This window comes from Cydia splendana, chromosome 2 (genome assembly GCF_910591565.1).
Source record: "Cydia splendana chromosome 2, ilCydSple1.2, whole genome shotgun sequence".
In the NCBI taxonomy this organism is placed as follows: Eukaryota; Metazoa; Arthropoda; class Insecta; order Lepidoptera; family Tortricidae; genus Cydia; species Cydia splendana.
In genome coordinates, this window is record NC_085961.1 from 26,152,136 (window position 1) to 26,170,400 (window position 18,265).

Here is an 18,265-nt window from a genome sequence, read left to right on the forward strand (position 1 = left end):
CTGGATTACCTGGTTTAACCGGTTAGCCCCAGGTTAGTGGGATGGTGCAAGTGGCGCTAGACAAGGAGCTGGCAGCAGCGGGAGCGCAACAATTACCATGTGCAGTTATTAGATGAAACCCGACGGTGCGCCTGCATTATAATATATGATTATGAACAAGCCTAAGCTTATCGTGCCGACATTGTTTGTAACCTTTCTTTAGCTACTCGTTTGGACAGGTCGGCATTTTGTTCATGTTTGACATGTTTTCAGTATTTGAGTCGCTTACCATGATTCGGTCCTTGCATCAAGAATTGTAGTTAATTTATTTGCAGAAATATCGAAAAAAGTTACGGCTAACTCTAAATCATTGAACAGATACTAACGCCAACCATTTTTTCGGATAATATTTCCTAACAGTTACTTAATGATTGACAGGGCAACTTCGGCGACGTATACAAGGCGCGGCTAAAGACGACAGGGCAGGACGTGGCGGTGAAGACATGTCGCGTAGCGCTGCCGGAGGAGCAGAAGCGGACCTTCCTGCAAGAGGGAAGAATTCTCAAGCAGTACCAGCACCCCAACATCGTGCGGCTCATCGGCATCGCAGTACAGAAGCAGCCTATCATGATAGTCATGGAGCTGGTCTCAGGTAAGTGGCTCCGAGTAGTGTAAGCGGCCCTTCCAACAAGAAGACAGGGTCCCCAAGTATGTAGTACCAACACCCTAACATCGTGAGGCTCCTCGGCATCGCCGTGCAGAAGCAGCCCATCGTGATAAAGGAACAGAAGCGGACCTTCCTGGAAGAATTCAAGATCTGAGGATCTTGGAGCGGTCCCATCCCAACATCAGGATAGTCATGTAGCTGATCTCAAGTAATGTTTTAAAGACGAATGGGATGGGAAATACCGAATACCGAAGGCCGCAGACTGGACACTCGCGATCGCCGGTGCGGGCAGCGGTGTGACCGCGCCGCTCGCCGCCATCGTCACCGTCCAGACGATAAGATCGCAGCCCGCATCGCCAGTCGGATGAGTCCGTCCCCGACCGGTATTTGCTGTTATACCTGTTCGCCAAAAAGTTACACAACTAATCACGGTATGCATTGAGCAGTTAATCCATCGTCTCGACGTCTCCATAGATCGAACTTTCGAGATCTGAGATATTTCAAGAATCGAGATTGCGTCACGTTTTATAGCAACGTTGGTGTTTTTCATACAATGTCCTTAATTTATAATACAATGTAAGGAGTTAGTACATAAGTAAATAAATATGTAACCGAACAAACTTTTCCCAGGTGGTTCCCTGCTAACGTTCCTCCGTCAACGCGCCTCGTCGCTCGGGTCGCGCGCCCTGCTGGCCATGTGCCGCGACGCCGCCGCCGGCATGCGCTACCTCGAGTCCAAGAACTGCATCCACCGGGACCTGGCCGCGAGGAACTGTTTGGTTGGAGACGACCACGCGGTGAAGATCTCAGACTTCGGAATGTCAAGAGAGGAAGAGGAGTATATCGTGTCGGGGGGCATGAAGCAGATACCGATTAAGTGGACGGCGCCGGAGGCCTTGAATTATGGTTAGTATATCAACTATTCTGACCGCATACAATTTCCCTTACAGCCTTCCTTATGGCCAGTTTGTCAATGGCTCGGAAAGAGATCCCAAATAAAATACATCTACTGTACATTTGCCATATCTTTCTAACACCGAATTAGCGTGACTTGCTACGCCGATCACTCCCGGTCTGACGGCGTCAAAGCAAGTCTTAACGTGTATTAAATAGAACATTGTCGTGTTCCAGGCAAGTACACGTCCCTGTGCGACGTGTGGAGCTACGGCGTGCTGATGTGGGAGATCTTCTCCAAGGGCGAGACGCCCTACGCCGGCATGACCAACTCGCGGGCTCGAGAGAAGATCGATTCGGGTACGCTCCATCTAATTCTAACATTCATACACTTGGCTGACGCTCAATACTCGTAACATAGTTCTGACACCACTTGATAATACAAATGATTTGTTTTTCGTTAAACACATTTCCATATAAGCACCCAGTTTGGCCTCGTTTAGTGAGTAAGTGTTTGATGTTGCATGTTGCAGGGTACCGCATGCCGGCGCCCGAGGGCTGCGGCGAGGACGTGTACGCGCTGATGCTGCGCTGCTGGGAGTACGAGCCCGACAAGCGGCCGCACTTCCACCAGCTCTTCACCGCCATCGACAACATCTACAACAGATAGCCCTGTCCTACGGGCTATGCCAATCATGTATCTTACATTACGCTACTGGTGCTAGAGCCCAGAGCGGATAACTGCAGTGGGGACTGCATCGGCGACCGTTCGCCTCGTGGCCGTGACGTTCACATATCTAATGATAGCGCTGTTAATGCATCTATATCCAGACCACAGAGAATATATAAGTAGCCTAGTGTTGATACATGGTATAATAATATACTCCGCCTGGTACTCTCTTCCCGTCTTTTCTAGGTCACCTAACTGACACAAGCCTACGTCATCATGCGACAGCGCTATATGATAATATGCGATAGCGCTATATATAGCGGCCATGTTATTGTGACGTAGGCCTGTGTCACTCTGGGAAGAGAAGACCATGTTTTATTAGACTATGGTGTTGATATAAAGGACTTGGGACTTGGAGATCGCACCGTACGACCGTCAATGCAGTAAAACGGTACAGATAGGTAAGAAACGATCACTAGGAACTATTTTCCGAAAGTGCTCCTTTACTTTATTTAGCACTTAAATCCAATTTCTAGTTAATTGACCTTTCGTGAACCTTATGTGACAAAAATAAATAATAATGGTCAGTTAAGTAAAGTTTGTACAATTCAAAGTGATGCAAATGACCAAAATGTTGACATTGAATTGATATAGTATATTTTCTATTTGTAATAACCTATTCATTTCATTCATAGAAATTATTCTGAGAAAACCTTGCAATGTGATAAGTGAATGTGTATTTTCAATGATATTGTTTGGATTAATTGACAATTATATTAATTATACTACCTTTTAAAAATGTTTGGCCAAGAAAATTTTTGAAAGTTTGCAGCAAGATGTAATAATGGCCAGATTCTATTGAAATTGACATGGTATAATAATATACTCCGCCCTGGTACTCTCTTCCGAGACTCGCGAACCACCTGACTGACATAAGCCTGCGTCATCAATGTCATCATGCTGTTCACAGGTTCAGATGACGTCACGCTTGTGTCAGTCACGTGGTTCGCGAGTCTCGGAAGAGAGTACCAGGCGGAGTATATTATTATACCATGGAACCGAGAGTTAGGAATAATTTAGAGGAATACTTGTACCTCTTTGTGAAAACATGCTTAAATATAAAAATTCGTCGTCGTGTGTCGTCGTCGTCGGTTTGTAAAAATGAAATGTAACGTTGTTTTATTTGAATAAAGTAAGTTGTAAGAATAATGTGTGTATGTGTACAGTTAGGGTACTTGTTGTTTAGTATTGTTGGAACGACGCGGAGTGATGATCTCTTTCGAATGGTACTTTCTAGCAAGTAGGACACGGACAGTAGTCAGTAAAATGTCTTCATATATAGGACTGAAGATTATCTTTCAAATATAGTTGTACTAAGACAGTCTTCCACATAATAAATATATAAGTGTTTGATGCAATTAATATTGTGTAGTTCATATTGTTTATTGTATGAATATTATGTAATGAGATTTGTATTTCTATTATGATATTGCTGTGTAGTTTCAGTAAAATACTTCACTGTGCTTCCATTATGTGCCTTGTATATCTTGATGTTATAAAAACACATGTTAAATGGTTTATGTCAGTATATATGTTAAGAAATGAACGCGGGAATTCGGTATGTAATGTGATAACTCGTATAGTGCTTCCGTGTACTTTATTTTCTATATAATTATCTTATGTGTCTTGCCTAGTATCTTGTGCATGCATATGTGATGAGAGTTTTTGAATTTAACGTTTATAAAACACAAAGTGAGATGAATATTAATGTAAGTGCTATAGTATATTGCGTTTTATATTTTAATGGTAACAAATTGACTGTACATATTTTTTTCATAATAAATGTGCCAGATAATATTGGAAAAGCTTGTTTTTTTTTATCCTAAGAAAATGTTGAGCATTTAAAATAAGAGCTTCATTTTGTGACTTTTAATAGTTACTCAATACATAAGGCAAGGTTTGCCTTGCTTACACAGAAGACTACAAATGTGCAAATTGCGGAGTTTTCCAAAAAGTTGGAGAAGTTCTCGAAAACTTCACAAGAAACAAAGGAAACTTTCATTTTGTAAAAATATGAGAAGTTTCCGAAAAAATTCAAAGTGGAAATTTCGCAATTTTGGTAACTTTCCGAGGAGTACAGAGGACACAACTAAAACAAGCCTGTATATACAATAAATATATTACAAATATAGTTTAATGAGCTCGTCGCTGACGGCGGAGGGCGTGAGGATGCCGAGGTCGGTGAACAGCAGCGTGATGTAGGCGGGCGGCGTGTAGTCCACCAGCGGGTGCTGCTTGCTCAGATCGGCGCCGTTCTGTACAGATAAAGTCTGTCGGCATAAACGTATAGGGAGCGTGTCTGAACAGAATGGGGCAGCACAGAAGCCTCATTTACTGCCACGAACTTGTTAACCTTTTAAGGTGATTCTGCTTGCTCGAATTTCATACAAACTTTCTTGGCACCATAGCTCCTATTATATAGGGTTTCTTCACTCGTATATGTAATGTTTGGGTAGTATATATATTTCTGTCTTCGCGTAACGTAAAAAAATACTAGATTTTGATTAATATTATTAAGAAAAAAGGCTTTGAATTGAATATTGGTAAAATTTTGCTCCATTGCTTGTTTGTGTGAGTGATGCTTATAGTATAGGTGTAATTCTAACATGGCGACTTCATTTGACAAGCAATCATTTTTAATTTATCAAAGGTGCAACAGATGGCACTTTAAAACCGCAACACAGATTACCTGTGTATTTTGTTTTATTTTCACTCAATAGAGGGAGATATATTTAATGCACAAAGCATGACGTTACGAGTATACTCATTTAAGAGTCTCCTTTCTGATATAATTTCATTCCCAGATTTAATATAACTTATTATATTATACAATAAAATACATTTATATAACTATACATTTAATAGAAAGGTCAGTCCAAACAATCATTCGCGTAATGGTCGTCCACCGAAAAGCCTTGTGAATTCTGCTTTCGTTTCGGCAGAAATATAAATGTTCTCTGGAAAAGCCTATATTTATTGTAACAATGATTTTTAAATTAAAGTACCTTGCTATATTTTTCTCAAAAATATATTAGGTATGTGGAGAAAAATGTCATCTTGTAAATAAACAAGATTCTATATGTTCTGCTTGTGCATAACAATATTAGATTGTTAACCAAGGGATCATTTCATGATGATATTTTTTTCAAAAATGTTGCCTTTCACCCGAGTTAAAACACTCTACTTTTCATTTCGCATACGAAGAAAGTAAAATGCATGTGTTTTTTTAAATAAATTTTTATAGTAGGTATTTTTGAGAGTAGGTACTTTCAATTAACAATTTGGCCAAAAGTATCGTTATTTATGGAATGGGGAGTCAAATATCAGAATGGAAATTGTATAACAAATCCATTTACTTATACCCAAATTTCAATTGCTTATTGTAAAAAGAATAATAAAATCGTACTTGGAATTGGAACCTAAACTGCTCTAGTGCAGAAACGTATCATTTCCTGCACACCTTTTACAACAACAATGACCCTCTTTCATAGCATGAGAAATGAAACGGATATTTCTTGTTTTCTTTGCATTAGCATTTTTCTCTCGATAATTTAATCAATTTGCAACATTAGTAGAAGAATCGTCATAAATTCATAATCATAAATTCATAAATATAAAAATATAAAAGGACATACATATTACATTGTTAGAAGATTTCCCCGCGCGACGTTGCCAAATGGTTTAAAGGGCAACATGCTCGCAACGTTTGGATGTCAATAAGTCGACAATGAAAAATTATATTTCAAATCAATTCAAACTTGATATCTTTGACAGTAATGGGTTACTTAAATAAGAAGGCATTTTTCGCCCGGGTCTACTATGGTCAAATGGTCTAGTGGCTTTTAGCTATTGAGTATAAGTCTAATAAGTTGAACAGCATGACTGAGTTCAAAACACGAACGAAGACTCATTTATTTTTGTATTTATTTATTTATTTTATTTCATTTTTTGGCTTTATATGACCTTATTCTTTTATCACACGATTATTATCAAACGGGACTTACCTAATTGCGTATAATTATGTTTTTAAAATTTACCTCCGAGTTCCAACGTTCCGACGGCGTAGTCCCCGTGGTTGTCGGGTCGGGCTCTTAGTTCTCTTAGACAACGGGGACAACGTCGTCCTCGAAAAGTTGGAGGTACATTTTAAAAACTTAACTAAAACGGTTAAGTACTGTGTTTCTAAATAATAATATAATGAATAGTATTTATTTTAACTCTGCATTAGTTTTAATATACATATATATAAGAAAAGGTGGAAAGGCTGACCATATAGTCATCCAGCGTGGAAATGCTCTCAATATCCTTTAGCATTGCATTTTCTAAAATCCTATCTAGATGGAACAACATTAGGAGATTATGTAAAATGGTAACTATGTATAATTTTAATAAAATGTAGGTACGGTATACTTAAGTTAAGGTATACTCACTTACTTTAGTTAGGTATATATTTTAGGACTGACCAACAATGACTACGATATTTACGATAGGTACAGAAAGTAAGGCTGACTGCTGTATAAACGTAAGGAAACATAATTATAATTATGTACACACAGCAACACTCCTGACTATACATCAGTGGACCTTATTACAAAAGGCATAATGTCCACCGATGTACAGTTAACAGTGTGGACGACTGTACAACAATATATAAGGTACCTAAATAAACGAGTTCGCATCCCATCATAATCAGAATATTTTATTGTGTTTAAAGAACAATATATTTTGATTTTTTCTGTTTCTCATTACTTCCCCAAAACTGTGACTCACACGCCAGCTTAGTAGTGTTACGTTAGTACTAAGCTAGCTTAAAAGCATTTTTGAAATTTTAGGTAAAATAATTTGCGTCATTTTCAATTCATAATAAAAATAACAATATACAGGGTGGAAAAATCGAGTGCCACATGGATGGCAACTACCTTAAATATTGTAAATAGCACATTTTGTGTAAAGGAAACTTTCCTTTGTTTTTAAAAACAATAAATTCTGCATTTAAGGATTTATGAAAACTAGGTTGCCTCAGTCGGGACTCGAACCGGTTAAATGTGACAAAAAATAACGTGCCGTATTTTATGATGCAGATTGAAAGGGTTACTGATAAGGTTCATTTTTCTCTAAATAACAAATACAATCAGAATAACGGAAGGCCATGAAAATTGAAAACTAACACATTTGACCGGTTCGAGTCCCGACTGAGGCAAGCGATTTTTCATAAATCCTTAAATGCAGAATTTATTGTTTTTAAAAACAAAGGAAAGTCTCCTTTACACAAAATGTGCTATTTACAATATTTAAGGTAGGTAGTTGCCATCCATGTGGCACTCGATTTTTCCATCCTGTATATAACAATATTATAAAACTTTTCATAAAATAAAAAAAAACAAAAAAATTAAGCACCGTCGTGATTTGAACCCAGAATCATTGTCACTAGCTTAAATTTATCAAAACAGATGTTGTGGGTGCCACAAGCACATGACAAGTAACGTCTGAAAATTTCAGTTACTTCCAAGTTACTTGTCAATGTCACAAATAAGAATTTAAATTCTAAATTGTTTTTACAAAAACTAAAATTTCATGCGCTGCACTGCGCCCTCTAGGATGCTTTATTGTAACATTCCAAATCTACTGACATTTGACACTGACTTTAGGTATGTAAGTGTGCGTGAATGCAAGAAATTGCAATATTTTGCAGTTGGATTCCGATAATAACGAAATGAGACACTGTTGAGTTAAACATGTTTCGATTTGGATGTAGTATTTTTTATAGTTTACGCCCATATCAACACATCTTTTGAAACTTTGTATTTTGGGAGAAATGGTGAAAATCCACAATTCGTGCACACTGACGCCATCTTTTGGCTGATAATCGGCATCCCATCCCTAGACATCCACCTTAAACGCCACAGACGGCAAATGACGTCAACGCAAAATCGTGACAACGACGCCAAAGACGGCATTTGACGTTCGATCGTTTTTTGATGAAAATCTACTGAAAATCACCCCATTTTTAGGTTGGCATTATTTATTCACAAAACTAAATTTTACCCCCGTGGCGTCAGTGGCACGGCAAATGGATGCGCCGTTTGGCGTTCAAAAGGTTCAAAGTCAAGTTCAAGTTCAGTTTTATCATATATCTGACATAATATATAACAAAATGACAGTCCCTAATGTGCAAGGGAGCAAGCGTGATCCGTATCTAAGGTGCAGCAGCTTTGTATTGTCGTGAAAATGTCAATGCCAAGTTTAAGATCACGAGGTGGTTGACCCGTTAAAATATTAAAGTGGACTAGAGAAGTTAATTTTGCTAATTACCTTTAGCACGCTAGATAGATACTTGAACTCCTTGGGCAGGTCCTGCTGGTTGAGGGGGTATATCCTTGAGAATTTAAAGCTTTCTGCGAGCACGTATACGGGTTTCTTCAGCTCTAGCGCTGCCATCGCCAGGCCGTATGTGCCGATCTGTTGATTTAAATTCAAAATTAAGTTATGGCCTTTTTCAGAAAAACGATCCCAATAGCTTTAAAAATTTATTTTTATTTATTTTTGCCTGAACCCTCGGCTATACCTATCACTAGTTATTTTTTTATCATAAAATTATACTGCTATGGTATGCATAACATGATACAACTGAAAAAAAAAAAAAATGTTTCGGGATTTTCTTTCTATCAAACCAACTTAACCTTTTAAGGTTTTGGTTGGAGTCGACCTTGCAAATATAGTCTAATTTCTAGAGATGCACCGGATATCCGGTTACTATCCGGTATCCGGCCTATCCGGCCATTATTTTACTATCCGGCCGGATACCGGATAGTATCATTGCTTGATTTCGGTGTAAACAAATTGGATTTAAGAAACAGACACGGTCATAATCGTACTTGATTATTTTTTTAAAACAATTTAATCATTCCACTGACTTGCACGCGCACTCATTTCGAACCTAGAAATGAGTTCGCGCGAACGTTTACTGGGAAACAGGTCAAACCTGCAGAATGCGGACCTGAAAAACCGAAATGTAGGTATAGTTCCGCCGCCGAATATCCGGCGGCCGGATACCGGATATTCGGCCAGGGTCCAGGCCGGATATTCGGTATCCGGTATCCGGCCAAACAACTATCCGTTGCATCTCTACTAATTTCCGTGTAATTTTTTTCATGGCCCTTGATTGAAACATGTAAAAATTCAATACAAACTACAATAAAATCAAAATCAAAATCAAAAATATACTTTATTCATGTAGGCCTAGCAACAAGCTCTTATGAATCGTAATTAATCTTAATCTAATTATCAGAGCAATTTATTGATGTTAATATTATTCCATAATAAAATTGGATTATTATACATATCAAATTTAACACTAAGAATTTCACAAAAGAATCGTCAAACATTAAAAAGATTGTATAAAAAAATACTAGTCTAGAATTTCTAGAATAAAATCTAAATGTCAAAAGGTTAGATGACTAATTTTCATTTATAGTATCAATCGATCAGGTTTGTTTTTAGGATCAAATGTCTATATGGGACCCATTGCATTAAAGCAATACAAAAGTCAGAAATGATAGTCAAAGTCCGACAGTCGTACTTCACTCACGAAACGCCCCGAACAAAACGATATGTGACCGTGACGTCAAGGTCACAGAGAGTCCATCCTGAAGTATGAGTGGTATGAACAAAACAAGAAAATTGCGATTTTGTCGGTGATATATTGCGTATCCTTATTGTTGTCGTTTTTGGAAGTTGAAAAAAAAACTAAAATTTTGAAACTTTCTGGTGCTGTACTTTTGTATTATTTTCATATATTTTTTTAATATCCACAATATTGTGATAAATTGCTCATTTGCTATCTATTTTACTAGATTTTGTTGTAAAATTCAACATGTGTCATCATCCCTATTAAGCGTTAGCCACCTGTTAATTTGAACGCGAGTGTACCTTGTTGATGATGCCGCCGCTCTCGGTGACGCCCTCGGCGCCGAGCATGACGATGTCCACCTGCTCCAGCATGTAGCCCACGGCCGCGTCCAGGATCAGCGTCGAGTCCACGCCCGCTGCCGTCAGCTGCTTGTCCATAAGAGCTCTACAATAGACAAGACAAGTCAGTCAGACTCACTTATATGTCTCGAAATTCAGAAAATAATAGGCTCGTTGATTATTATATCTATCCGGATGGTGAATCAATGGAATGCTATGCTACACACAGTTTTTATAAAAAAAATAATGAACTAAAATTTAAAATGGTGTTGACAGTTTCTTATCTATACAAGACGAATTAATACTTGCGTGATCTCTTCCTTACGTCTATGGAAATACTCTATTGCACGGGTCTCCAATTAGTTTCTTTAGGGGTCCGGTTCTTAAAATAATATGACCATTGCGGTCCGTTTCTACTTGAGTTTACAAAATAAGATAGTTCGGCGGTCCGGATCCGGACCGCGGTCCGCTATTTGGTGACCCCTGCTCTATTGGATCTATTATTACCTACGAAACTACAGGAAATATTAACACTATTGTGTATTTATGTAAATTTTGACTCATTTGTCTAACCTGCCATAACCAGTGCATTGGAGATAAAATATTCAATGGACATAATACGAACCCGCTATTCTCTGGGCCGGACATGGTGACGTAAACTTGAAACCTCTTGTTGGCTTGAGCAGCTTCCAGCATGGCTTGCAGTACCACTCTTGATCTTGAATGTGTCAATATTTTCTAAAAAAAGAAAATAATATGAAAATGCATCATAGTACAAACAGCAACATTCCTAACTGTACATCGGTGGACCTTATTACAAAAGGGATAAAGACCACCGATGTACAGTTAACAGTGTGGGCGATGGTACATAGGTATCCATTTTATATAAATTGTCAACAAAAAAATTATTGATTTTGCTAAAATTTAGTCAAAACTTAATTTTTTTTATTCTTTTTTATTAGCCTATGTGTGTGTCCCACTGCTGGGCAAAGGCCTCCCCTCTCCCTTTCCAGTCCTCCCTGTGCTGAGCAAGATCCCGCCAATCCCGCTGGAATGCATCCAGGTCGTCCCGCCATCTCTTTCTCGGTCTGCCTCTGCCTCGACTACCCTGGGGATGCCAGCTAGTGGCTATTTTGGCCCATCTGTCATCATGCATCCGGCAGACATGTCCAGCCCAGTCCCACTGTAGCCTGGCGGTCTTCACCCCAACATCAACAACTCGGGTTTTAGAGCGAAGCTCTGTGTTCCTCACCCTGTCAGATCTTCGGATCTTCGGACTCCATAGAACAATGAAACACAAAACAAGCAAGCAAAACTTCATAGAACAATGAAACACAAAACAAGTCCCATGATGACTTTCACAGATTAAAATACTGAGTAATAAAGGCAAAATCATGCTTTATTACACCTTAAGCCTCCCCTTTGCCTCTGTAAGTCTGTATCTACTGTCATTAAATTGGAAATGAGTGATAAGGGTGATAAGTATGCTACCGATAATTTGTAGCACTGTCCCAGAAATACTCATGTCATTTGAAGCAGCCAGACATTGCTCTGACGGTTTCACAGAGCAGGTACTCACACATCCGTCACTGATGAAAGGCAGTGCCTGAGCGGCGACCTTGCCGCGCGCCTCGAGCAGCGTTTGTAAGAACACGTTACCCCGCTCTAGCATGATCTCCTGGCACTTGTCAAATGACTGCAACAAACATAATTACATTTTACCAAATTATTAACATTATGTTTTTGCGAGAAAATGATCAGTAGGGAAGCTGAAGAATATTTGTAATTTATTTTATTTTATAGAGTAATTTCTCAACATTGCCAACCATGCCAAACAAGGCAAAAAAATGTGGTGGGCCAAAAAGTTGTCAATATCTAATTTCTATAATGGAACCAGGCAATATTGAGAAAATAAATGTACATAAAGTACAAGGCAAGTTCTATGGATGTCTCACAACTGCTATGCTTACTATACAGGGTGTCCCATAAGCATACATCGTTAACGCGGGAGCAAATACGATTTGACAATACTGAAAGATTATAAAAAACAGTCAAAAACAGAAATGACATTCGTATAGAGAAACGTTTATACCTACGACCTTAAAATGTATAATTATTTTATTGAATATCAATGAATATCAATTGGTACTTAAAAAGATTACCTATTAGGTACGCAACCTTATCAGTCAATTTAGACATTTGTCAATCTTGACTGATCTTTATTTGTAACAACATAATCAAATAGAAGTTGCCTTTAAAATGCCTCGAAGGAAAATAACATGTGATGAATTTGTGGGGTTGTTTATACAGGATTATCCTGAGCTAGAGGCTCGCGATACAAATCTATTTTGCTCGAAGTGCAATATTAGTTTTTGTAAAACTAAATCTTCCGTGAAACGTCATTTTAACTCTGAAAGACACACTTCTCTCAAAAAAGATTTTAGGTTGGAACTGACAAAATTTCTAGTAAGCTGTAACATACCGTGGTCTCAAATAGAGAACCCTGTATTTAAAAATTTCATTGAAGATTGTGTATCTGGAAAATTTGAAAAAACTGTTCAGGTCCCTTCAGAATGTTTGCTGAGGCAGACTTGCGTGAATGAATTATACGACAAAGAGATGGATATAATTAGAGACGAATTAAAAGACGCGTATATATATGTAAGTGTTGATGAAACCACAGATGCTATAGGTCGTCAAATCGCTAACGTTATAGTAGGTGCTATGCTTGAAGATGATGTTGGAACTCCACACGTGCTGTCAAGCAAATGTTTAAATGAAACGAACAATATCAGTATAACTAATACTGTAAAAAATGCCCTGGATGATTTGTGGGGCCCTGGTCACAATAAGCATGACAAGGTGTTGTTGTTATTGACTGATGGTGTGGGGTATATGTTGAAAGCTGGCAGAAATTTGAAAACACTTTTTCCGAACATTGTCCATGTTACATGTTTAGCCCATGCTCTTAACAGAGTTGCCGATCAAGTTCGTGTTCTTTTTCCAGAAGTTAACCTATTAATTTCAAATGTAAAGAAAGTATTTCGCAAATCTCCGAAAAGAGTAAAAGCATTAAGAGAAATGTTTAATGGAATTCCTTTGCCTCCAAACCCAACAATTATTCGCTGGGGAACATGGATCGAGGCTACCACTTACTACAACAAGTATTTTGATGAAATAAAAAGCGTTATAGACACATTTCGTAATTCAGACGCACAGTGCATCGTCAAAGCAAAAAAATCTTTACTCAGTGCAAAAGTTCGAAAAGATGTAAATTTCATAGCAAAGTATCTGCAAGTAATACCAGATGCTATAAATAAACTGCAGTGCCAAAATCTATCTCTTAGTGAAAGTTTGACCATAGTACAAAATACATACAAACATATATCCAAATTAATTTTGAATAAAGATGGAAAACAGATTTTAAAAAAGTTCAAAGTGGTTTTGCAGAAAAATGCCGGATATGAAGTTATGAAAAAAATGTGTGAACTGATATCGGAGAAGGAGATAGTACTAGATTCAACGATATATCGTTCTACATTTGATTACTTCCGTCGTTTTAAAAACGCACCCATTACAACAGTAGCAGTCGAAAGATCATTTAGCCAATTAAAATGGATATTTACTGCACGACGCCGCAGATTAAGAGTAGAAAACATAGAGAAAATTTATGTCGTATATTACGAAAATCACTTAAGATCAACAAAAATTAAATAATGTTGTACAAAATAAATCATGAATATTTATTTGATATGTCGATTCCGGGTCATTATTTACTAACAGAGTGTAAAGCAAGATTTATGAACATTATGCAACAAAAACTTCGTGCTATGTATGATGAACTTCTTGGAGGCTTATAATGTGTAGGCAGAAAGGTCTGTTTTTACTAAACGGGCAGTCTGTTTTACCACTTCTTTAATACATTTATATTTGCTCCCGCGATAACGATGTATGCCCATAAGTGACACGTCACAGTGACACTGGAGGTAGACCAAGCCAAGAGGACCCACACCAACTTAACATGACCCCAGTAAAAGTGGCACGGTTTTCGAGTTATTGCCAAATTAAGGTTTTTCGTGAATTTTGACCGTTTTTAACATTGTTAGTGCCAGTGTGCACTCGGAAAGGTCTCGAAGTTAGTTTTTTTTATGTTTACGGCATCATGAATAGTTAATTAAGATAACAGAATAGGTATTTTATCGATAAACAATGTAAAATGTAAAAAAGTACTGGTTTAATCTTGAATTAAATTCACAGCGAAACATTAATTTCGAATTTGACCACCTGTCGTGAAAAAAAATTACTAGAAAAGTAATGAGCAAATAACGTCAAAATATTGAGCATGTTATGCAGATTTAAAAATGGTATAACACATGTAACTTTCTGCAATTAAATATTAATTATTATCATCTTTCGAAAGCCTCATAAAAAATAAGTTAAAACTTGGAAATCTGCAATCCGGTGCTACTTAGTAAAAATAACGATTTATGTTAAGATATTTCATTCTGGATACAGAAAGAAAAAAAAACGCCTATTCAGTATTTGCCGAATGCCTAAAAGAAAGAGATGGAAAATGCTTATCTCCCTTTTTAAGGATATCATTGAGTTGATAAAGGTTCAAAGAAAATAATACAGATTGAAGTTTGAAAGGGTAACCTACCTACCTAAATAATTTTACAATAGGTGCTCGAATTGCTTTTCTCCGGCTCGTATGCATGCTTGACACCGTCTTGTAAAACTTCAAGTTAATCTTAAATTAATTTCGGATATGTTTCGTGCTGCCTCGAACATGCCGTCGTAGTTCCTCTTAGGACCTTATTGGGTTGGAGTAAAATTTATGTTTTAAGTATCCGCAATAAAAAAATCTAATGGATTTAGGTCCGGGGAACGTAGGCCATGCCACTGGTACCAGTCGGCCGATCCATCTTCTGGAGTTGGAACCACAGCAAGATGGCTGCCCAGAACACTACGCTCGCGATGTCCGCGACCACCTCACACAGAAATTCCCAGATGGCTCAGCCGATTGGGGCAAGTGGCATGGCCGCCGCGTTCCCCGGACCTAAACCCATTAGGTTTTTTTCATTGGGGATGCTTAAAATGCTTAAAAGATAAAGTTTACTCCGTGCCAATAAGGTCCCAAGAGGAACTACGGCGGCGCATGTTCGAGGCAGCACGAAACATATCCGAAATTAATTTAAGGAAATTAACTTGAAGTTTTACAAGACGGTGCCAAGCGTGCATACGAGCCGGGGAAAAACAATTCGAGCACCTATTCTAAAATAAAATTACTTTAAAAAATTGATTAAACTTCAACCTGCAGTATTTTATTTACTTTGAACCTTTATCAACTCAATGATATCCTTACAAAGGGACATAACCATTTTCCATCTCTTTCTTTTAAGCATTCGGCAAATACTGAATAGGCGTTTTTTTTACTTCTGAATCCAGAATTAGATATCTCAACATAAATCGTTATTTTTACTAAAAGTAGCGACGGATTGCAGAGTTCCTAGTTTTCACTTATTTTTTATGAGGCTTTCGAAAGATGATAATAATTCATATTTTTTGCAGGAAGGTACATGTGTTATACCATTTTTGAATCTGCATAACATGCTCAATATTTTGACGTTATTTGCTCATTACTTTTTTAGTAATTTTTTTTCACGACAGGTGGTCAAAGTCGAAACTAATGTTTCGCTGTGAATTTAATTCAAGATTAAACCAGTACTTTTTTGCATTTTACATTGTTTATCGATAAAATACCTATTCTGTTATCTTAATTAACTATTCATGATGCCGTACACATAAAAAAAATAACTTCGAGACCTTTCCGAGTGCACACTGGCACTAACAATGTTAAAAACGGTCAAAATTCATGAAAAACCTTAATTTGACAATAACTCAAAAACCGTGCCACTTTTACTGAGGTCATGTTAAGTTGGTTTGGTTCCTCTTGGCCTGGCCTACCTCCAGTGTCACTGTGACGTGTCACTTATGGGACATCCTGTATATGCTAATAATTTCTAAGACTCTTATTTTGTTTATTTCATATCAGCATAGGCATTTTCAAGATTGCTTAGTTTTACTGTGTGCAGTGCGAGAAAAACAGAATTCAGTATTGCCAGCTCGAACATTGTTGAATATAAAAAGAAGCATTGTAAAGCTCCTCAATGGTAATATCATTGTTGACCATAAAGTTAGTAGAATGTTTCTACAGAACTTAATAATCTATTCTATTCATATATTTCATAAAAAGTGTAAGCGCTTACAAACCTCCATGTCAAGTTTGGCAAATGTGATGAAGCGCATGAAGAGCTCACAGCCGGAGGAGATGGCGGTGACGGGCTGGTCGCAGTGGCGCATGGCATCCACTGCCAGCTGCAGGTTCAGGTCTAGCTCGCGCACTGTTGCCACTGCAATTAATGTAATATTCTACTGTTGAGACATACTATACCTAAAACTTTCAAATTGTTAACAATTTTATACAATGCATACATTCCTATTATACAAGTTAAATTTGTATGAAAATAGTGAAATTACTAATAGCCTACTTTTTAATGCAAAACAATTGAAAGAAATTGACCATATGAGCATTCATGATAATGTAAAGTGAATTCTCTTTGTAATCTACATCTACACATTCTTTTCTATTACACAATCTTGCTAAAATGTTAACTGGTTTTTTACTGCTATGTAATAGCCCTGAAGCACACCAAGTTGTCGTGGCATATGAATATGTTTATATGACTGTATTTTGTTACAAATTGAAATTATAAATACTGTATGTTTGCGTAAGATAAAATCCTACCTTTATATGTTTTTATAACAGTCAGCAAGGTTCTGATTGCAGCAACCCCAGCGGATACATCTTCCTCTTCTCTCAAAATTTTCAAGAAAATGTCTTGTACTTCTGTAATTAACAAAAGTTTTATTAAAAACATCTAAGCATAATAAGGTGCTTGAAATCATTCGTAGGTGACTTACCTTCTTTTTTCATTGTGATTTAAGCACTAGTATTATGTAAAGTATACTGAATTAATTCTTTAATTTTCTATAATATAAAATATGTACTTTAAATGTTTAGAATCTTAGTTTTCTTAACCTATTTCAAAATTTCGTCAGGTCGCTTTAACGTTGTCAAGCAAATGTCACTTTGACAGTGACAGCAGATTGTGGTTGCGTTCGGAACAACATCTTACTAGACTTACTAGTGCGCTGCGTTCTAATAATGGGTAAGGAATATATTCAAATTTTGAAAGATGGCGCTTTTCCGTGTATTAAAAATCCTGAATCGTTTATTTAGATTTTTCGTTAGATAATGTAATGACCCCAGACTCACACAGATTTTTAGTTTTTGTTTACGAATAACACGTTAGATGGCGCCTGTTTCGGATACCCGAATCCTGAATCGCGCTATAATAGTTATTTACGATAAAAGTTCGGAAAGTAGGAAATTCGCAACGAGTGGTTATAAATTGAAAAAGACCGAAGGGATTGTTTGAAATCGACACGAGTTGCGAATTACCTATTCGCACCTGTATCGTACAACGATTTACAGTACCTATATATATGGCCCCTTACGCATGGAAAGTGCTTATTACCGCACTAGTGTGTAGCACTAGCACATGTGTAGCACCATATGTACCTACAGTAAAGATTTTTTCGGGATGATGACCCCAGATTTATTATTTTCCTTTCGTTTGTGAATTGCACGCTTGATGGCGCTGTTCCGTGAAATTATTTAAAAACACCGTATCGCCTTATCAAGAAAATAATCCCAGAACTTCGTAACACTCTTTTCTTTAGAAAATATTACATGCCTTTCGGGAAGAAGATACCTACTTAGACCTTTGGTTTTGCTGTGTTACGACCCCGATGGATCTTAACTAGGAAAACAACTAATGTCAAAAATACCGACTGAACCTAGTTAAGCTATCAACAATTTGTTACCGCTTAGAGCATTTTAATTATCTCATTAACAAATTTCAGTCCGATTTAGATTTTTTGTTAAGTTCCCAGATGTACGG

General features: G+C 37.4%; 2 protein-coding genes across 6 annotated transcripts in view; one reads left to right on the plus strand and one right to left on the minus strand.

The window, feature by feature from the left end:
• LOC134806003 (tyrosine-protein kinase Fer) overlaps window positions 1–4,075 on the plus strand; it is a 69,533-nt gene extending 65,458 nt beyond the window's left edge. For all 5 annotated transcript variants that reach the window (XM_063779191.1, XM_063779193.1, XM_063779188.1 and 2 more), the window contains 4 exons: window positions 418–631; window positions 1,277–1,552; window positions 1,778–1,900; window positions 2,074–4,075. In XM_063779191.1, the coding sequence (XP_063635261.1) occupies window positions 418–631; window positions 1,277–1,552; window positions 1,778–1,900; window positions 2,074–2,210 (750 nt within the window). In that variant the 3' untranslated portion in view covers window positions 2,211–4,075. The remainder of the gene's footprint in view (window positions 1–417; window positions 632–1,276; window positions 1,553–1,777; window positions 1,901–2,073) is intronic.
• Window positions 4,076–4,373: 298 nt separating this feature from the next.
• Window positions 4,374–17,377, minus strand: LOC134806043 (translation initiation factor eIF2B subunit alpha). Its single transcript, XM_063779247.1, has 8 exons — window positions 17,223–17,377; window positions 17,047–17,148; window positions 16,512–16,651; window positions 11,818–11,934; window positions 10,864–10,976; window positions 10,200–10,344; window positions 8,583–8,729; window positions 4,374–4,525 (listed from the first exon to the last, which is right to left on the minus strand). Exons 1-8 carry the CDS (start codon window positions 17,233–17,235, stop codon window positions 4,391–4,393), a joined length of 912 nt encoding a protein of 303 aa, XP_063635317.1. The 5' UTR covers window positions 17,236–17,377; the 3' UTR covers window positions 4,374–4,390.
• Window positions 17,378–18,265: the final 888 nt, after the last annotated feature.